At 48.4% G+C, this 6,000-nt stretch overlaps 1 protein-coding gene across 1 annotated transcript in view; it reads left to right on the top strand.

Moving 5' to 3' along the window:
- The window catches only part of mre11a (MRE11 homolog A, double strand break repair nuclease), a 13,467-nt gene extending 8,409 nt beyond the window's left edge, over window positions 1–5,058 (top strand). Inside the window, 8 exon segments of the mRNA XM_024138637.2 lie at window positions 1,420–1,590; window positions 1,935–1,994; window positions 2,087–2,258; window positions 2,379–2,465; window positions 2,591–2,655; window positions 3,904–4,007; window positions 4,414–4,477; window positions 4,552–5,058. Coding sequence (XP_023994405.1) covers window positions 1,420–1,590; window positions 1,935–1,994; window positions 2,087–2,258; window positions 2,379–2,465; window positions 2,591–2,655; window positions 3,904–4,007; window positions 4,414–4,477; window positions 4,552–4,599 — 771 coding nt within the window. The 3' untranslated portion in view covers window positions 4,600–5,058.
- The last annotated feature ends 942 nt before the right edge of the window (window positions 5,059–6,000 follow it).

Here is a 6,000-nt window from a genome sequence, read left to right as displayed (position 1 = left end):
GCCCTGACTTCTGCCGAGGCCGTTCTTGCCCTGACTTCTGCCGAGGCCGTTCTTGCCCTGACTTCTGCCGAGGCCGTTCTTGCCCTGACTTCTGCTGTTTGTTACTTTGGTTATGGTAATTATTTTTAATGTATTCAATATATTATTCCAGTCTTCCTGTTCTCATTGTCTGAGTGGACACATTGTTTGCAGAGTGCACAACCTATGCTACACTTGTGAGAAATACGTTTTGGTTTATTTTATTCCGTTAATGAATTTTGTTAATTTAGTCATTGTGTTTTGTTTGGAGCTCTCCGGTCCATGTGAATAAGGACACACAGAAAGCCTATAGACTACCAGAAAAATCTTTCCAGCTCTCTCCCTTTTGATAACCACTTGGCGTGAAAGGGAAAAATGTCTTGCTCTGGAAACGTAGACCTTCCTGATTTACTTCTCATCAGTGCTTGACTTGGACTGAAATAGGTTCCGGTACTCATTTTGGGTGTCAGTACTGTTTATATTTAGGTGCAGGAGCTCCACAATACTTTTGAGCTAATATTTATTAAGAGGAACAGGAGCTCAAGCAGTAGAACATGTTGAGGTGCTGGTACTCGGCTCCGGCGAACTCCTGCCCAAGTCAAGCCTACAGCTGCGTCTGTCCCGAGCTCCCTGGCATGGGAAACTGAGGGCCCAGAATATTTTATACAAGGTTGCAAGTTCGCTAGCTAGCTTCCGGGCTGGAACCAATTTAATAGTTGATACAATGTTTAAAGTTTGGCTACACATGGCCTGTCTGCAACAATGTGATATATAGGATATTTATTTTTAAATCAGGATATTTTCTACCTGCAGACTGATTTTTTTTTTAATTAGTTGGCTTTATGTAGGCTATTTTTAAATAAGTGGCAATGGCAATAGAAGTTAGATTTTAGGTTGATAATTTTCATTTAGATTTGGATATCATTTCGATTAACCACATGACAATGATTTTGAGATATGAGGACATTATCATAAATTAAATTAAACTGTTTAATGAAAATGTGCATATGAAAACCATAACTGGCACGCAGATCGGTAGAAATGGTAAGATAAATTGGCATTCCACATGGGAAAGGTTGCAGACTCCCCGTGTAGCCTATTACCGGCAACTTCAGGAGAGTACTGGCAGAATCTGCTGGAGGAGAATAGTTGGGTCAGGTTTTTTTCTTCTGGTTATCTAGATCTCTGGCGCCCTCTTGAGGCATCAAACCATACGCTTAAAGCATCAGACAAGCTCTATGCACATTTTATTAAATGTCTATAAATGGAAAAATACACGCTTAAACATTTTTGAGTAATCGATTGGTCGAAAGAACAGACGACTTTCGGTTGACGTAAGATTTTGTTTTGTCAAGGACAGCCCTTGTGTGTGTGTGTGTTTTAACATGACTGTGTGTGTAGACGATGCAGCTCTCCCTGCTGACGGAGCAGGGCATGGGGAAGGCGGTACAGGAGTATGTGGACAAGGAGGAGAAAGATGCCATCGAGGAACTGATCAGATACCAGCTGGAGAAAACCCAGAGACACCTGCAGCAGAGAGGAGTACTGACAGAGGAGGAGATTGACCAGGAGGTACGGAAGAGGGGGAGAGGAGGGGGTAGTCACCTCCAGCTGACAGGAGTACTGACAGAGGAAGAAATTGACAAGGAGGTGGAGAGAGGGGGAGGAGAAGGGGGTAGAGACCTCAAGCAGAGAGGAGCACTGACAGAGGAGGAGATTGACCAGGAGGTANCTCCAGCAGAGAGTAGCACTGACAGAGGAGGAGATTGACCAGGAGGTACAGAGGAGAGGGGAGAGAGAGGAGGGGTAAGCACCTCCAGCAGAGAGGAGCACTGACAGAGGAGGAGATTGACCAGGAGGTACAGAGGAGATGGGGGAGATATGATAGTAACCACAGCAACCTGTTCTCTCCTCAGATTCGCCGTTTCAGAGAATCTAAGAAAAACACTGCAGAGGAGGATGAAGAGGTTCAGGTGGTGAGTCAGGAACACACACACACACACACACACACACACACACACCATACGTATACGTATACGTTCATACCAGTACTCTCCTCTCTGTGTAGGCCCTCAACAGGGCTAAAGCTCACCGCATAGAGCGAGGCGAAGACCTTGACCTATCAGATGAGCATGATGTGTCCATGGATTCAGACGAGGACTCTGCCCCTCCTCCCCCCACCAGGGGCAGGGGGCGGGGTGGCAGGGGAAGGGGCCAAACCACAGCCAGGAGAGGAAGAGGTTTGTTTCTCTCCAAGATCTATTCACTCATGAGAAAGGGTTAATTATATTTATGCATGTGTATATTAACGACTGCATTTGTTTGTATGTGTTGTTGGCGTGGGTGCATTTTGTGTCCAGGTGCAGCAGAGCCGAAGCCAGCAGGGCGGGCCCGTTCTCGGAAGGCCTCAGTGGCCACCCCCACCCAGGGCAGAAACATCATGGATGGTGAGTGGCTGCTGTGTTGTTGTGTTTCTCAAACCTAAGTGTGTGTGTATTATTGTACTGATCTACTACTTATCTTCCATCCCTCCCTCTTTCCTCCCTCTCTTTCTCCTCCCTCCATCCTGCAGCGTTCCAGGCTCCACCCCAGCGGCCATCGAGAGGGGCGGTGGCGGCTAAATCTTACACAGACGAGGTTAGTCCCTCACACTCCCCATCTCTGCTTTATAGACTTTCTTACTGGTCTTGAAGTGAATGTGTGTGTTGTAGATAGATGTTCTAATGTTGGTGTCCTCACCTCCCTCCTCCTCCATCTCACCTCCCTCCTCCTCCATCTCACCTCCCTCCTATCCGCCACTCTCACCTCTCCTCCCTCATCTCTCCTCCTCCTCCATTCCACTCTCTCCTCCCTCCTCCTCCATCTCACCCCCTCCCCCCATCCATCTCACCTCCCTCCTCCTCCATCTCCACCTCCCCCTCCATCTCACCCCTCCCTCTCCTCCCTATCTCCACTCCTCCCCCTCCCCTCACTCCTCATCTCACCTCCCCCTCTCCTTCCCTCTCATCTCACCTCCCCCCTCCTCATCTCACTCCCTCCTCCTCCCCATCTCACCCTCCCTCCTCCTCCATCCTCAACCTCCCCCTCCCTCCATCTCACCTCCCCCCTCCCCTCCAATCTCACACCCCCTCTCCTCCATCTCACCTCCCCCCTCCACCATCTCACCCTCCCTCTCCTCCATCCACCTCTCCTCACCTTCCCCATCTCACCTCCCATCCACCTCCACTTCCACTCCCTCCTCCTCACTCCTCCCCTCCCTCCTCCTCCATCTCACCTCCCTCCTCCTCCATCTCACCTCCCTCCTCCTCCATCTCCACCTCCCTCCTCCTCCACTCACCTCTCCTCCTCCTCCCTCCTCCCTCCACCCACCTCCCCTCCTCCATCCACCTCCCCTCCTCCTCCTCCCCCCTCCCTCTCTCCTCCCTTCCCTCCTCCATCCTCTCCTCCCTCCTCTCCATCTCCACCTCCTCTCCATCTCACCTCCCTCCTCCTCCATCTCCCTCCTCCCTCCCTCCCCTCCATTCCCTCACTCCCTCACTCTCCCCATACCCCCTGCCCTCCTCCTCCAAGCCCCTCCCTCCTCTCCATCCCCCCTCCTCCTCCTCCATCCCCCTCCCCTCCTCCTCCATCTCCCCTCCTCCTCCTCCATCGCCCCCGCCCTCCTCTCCCATCTCCCCTCCCTCCCTCTCATCTCCTCCCTCATCTGCCATCTCCCCCCCTCCCATCTCCCTCCCTCCTCCCCATCTTCTTCCCTCCAGTCTCTCCTCCATCTCTCTCCTCCCTCCTCCATCTCTCCTCCCTCCTCCTCCATCTCTCCTCCCTCCTCCTCCATCTCTCCTCCCTCATCTCACCTCCCTCCTCGTCCTCCATCTCCCTCATCTCTAGATAACCATTGACGATGATGACTCTGACGATGTTTCCTTTGTGAAGCCTGCATCAAGACTGACTCCTGCATCACGACCAACACCTGAATCACGACCAACACAGAGGTAGGAAAGTGTGTGTTGGGTAGGAGTTGGACATTGATTAGTGATCTGTATGTATGTGTCTGTTTGTAATTAGAGGGTATTAAAGGGGCAGTGCAGTCATAAACGTGGTTTTCTATGTTTTATATATATATTTGCAGTTTATAGACCAATAACAGATGGTTTTCAGGTTGCATATCCCTCCCATTAGGCTGCTCACTCAGAACACTTCTAGATAAATTCTTGCTTGAAAAAAAGCTTTTTGATAAGAAGCTGTTTTTGTTTGTTTATTTTTTTGACTATTTTAATGTAAAACAATCACAGTAAGGTACGTAATTGTTACCCTGTAATGATTTGATAAGAGTTTAAAACAGCTGCATTGAACCACTAACGGTTCTGGGGCCTCCTCCTCCTCTTCCTCCTCCAGTAGGCGGGGCTCCCAGGGTCAGAGCCAATCATACAGAGGAGTGACATTTGATGACGACGATGATGAGGTATGAGACCTGTGAGATGACTGAAATATGCCTGTTGTAGTGTGTGTCTGTCTAACCTCCGTTCTCTCTCTCAGGAGGACTTTGATCCGTTTAAAGGCTCCAGTAGGAGTGGCCGGCGATAGCTTTAACCCCGCCCCTTTGGACAATGTTCATGTTTCTTATTGGCTAGTGAGCTGTGAATGTATGATTAACTTACCCATAGTTCTTCACCCCACTTATGGTCCTGACGATGGACCCCTGGGCTGCCAATACGCTGCCTGTTCAGAACAGAGGAAGCGTTAGCGGGCTGTACCTGTGTCTAAACTTGTATTTTTCATCCTATAGCTTGTTGTCAATCTTCTTTTTAACTGTGAGATAATGTCGTATGGTGAGGTCCCAGCGCCTATTAGGTTTCCATTCATTCTAGCTGGAGTTTTCCATACCATCTGAAGACCTGCTTTGACTGTTGATTGGCCGTTCTGAGCTCCTAAAGCGTCATTAGTCAGTGTTGTTGAGCCCTGTTATTGGTCAGTGTTGGACCCATTCAGTCACCATGGCAACCGTCCGCTTTCAGCAAATGTATTAAATACTTCCTGTTTCTATTTCAGGTGTGTGTTTACTGTTCCTGTTTGACGCACCTACACACACACACACACACACACACTCTACAGGTGACATACACTCACTTGTTGACATTCACACCCGCTTTATGTTAGAACGCACACAAGACGAGCTAAACAGTAAATCTCAATTGTATTCCCTTGTATTCCCTCAGTATTCCCTCCCTCCTCGTCTCCTCAAAGCACATTGGAGGGTCCTCCCTCAGATCTTCTCCTCCAATGCGTTTTAAGGAGGAGGCATGGCGAGGACGCAAACACGATTGAGATTTATCTACAGGACAGTGGACAAATAAATAAACACTCTTTAATATGTTTAATAAAAAAAACAAGACTATTAAAATGATAACCTTTGTTACTTCAGGGATATGATCAAATGTGGTCCATTACAAATACATTCAAAGTTTAACCTTTTCTCATTCCTTCCTTGAGTGCAGCACTGGCATGAGGGATTTTCACACTGCCAGTTTCCTTCCACATTATAGAGCCCAGGGCTGTTACACACTTGTATATTCTGTTGTGGGGTAATACCAACCTTAGCCCAGGGCTGTTACACACTTGTATATTCTGTTGTGGTTAATACCAACCTTAGCCCAGGGTACACACTTGTTATATTCTGTTGTGGGGTAATACCAACCTTAGCCCAGGGCTGTTACACACTTGTATATTCTGTTGTGGGGTAATACCAACCTTAGCCCAGGGCTTAGATGGCCATGCTCTGGAGCAGGGTTTTGGGACTGGCTTAATACAAATTGTTCAAAACTTGGTGTCAAAATTTCCTGTGTGAAACGGCTATTTCTGGTACGTGCCATTTAAGTGGAACATGTATCGTGAAATCATGGCGAGATTTATGGTGGAGGCATTGAGCCAACTTTGTCAGATCAGTGATAGTTCAAGGAAGGACAAAGGTATGTTTATTTAGAGTTG

Source organism: Salvelinus sp. IW2-2015, unplaced genomic scaffold, assembly GCF_002910315.2.
Source record: "Salvelinus sp. IW2-2015 unplaced genomic scaffold, ASM291031v2 Un_scaffold1539, whole genome shotgun sequence".
Lineage (NCBI taxonomy): Eukaryota > Metazoa > Chordata > Actinopteri > Salmoniformes > Salmonidae > Salvelinus > Salvelinus sp. IW2-2015.
The sequence above is the reverse complement of the archived record's forward strand: the minus strand, read 5'-3'. Positions and strand labels throughout refer to the sequence as shown.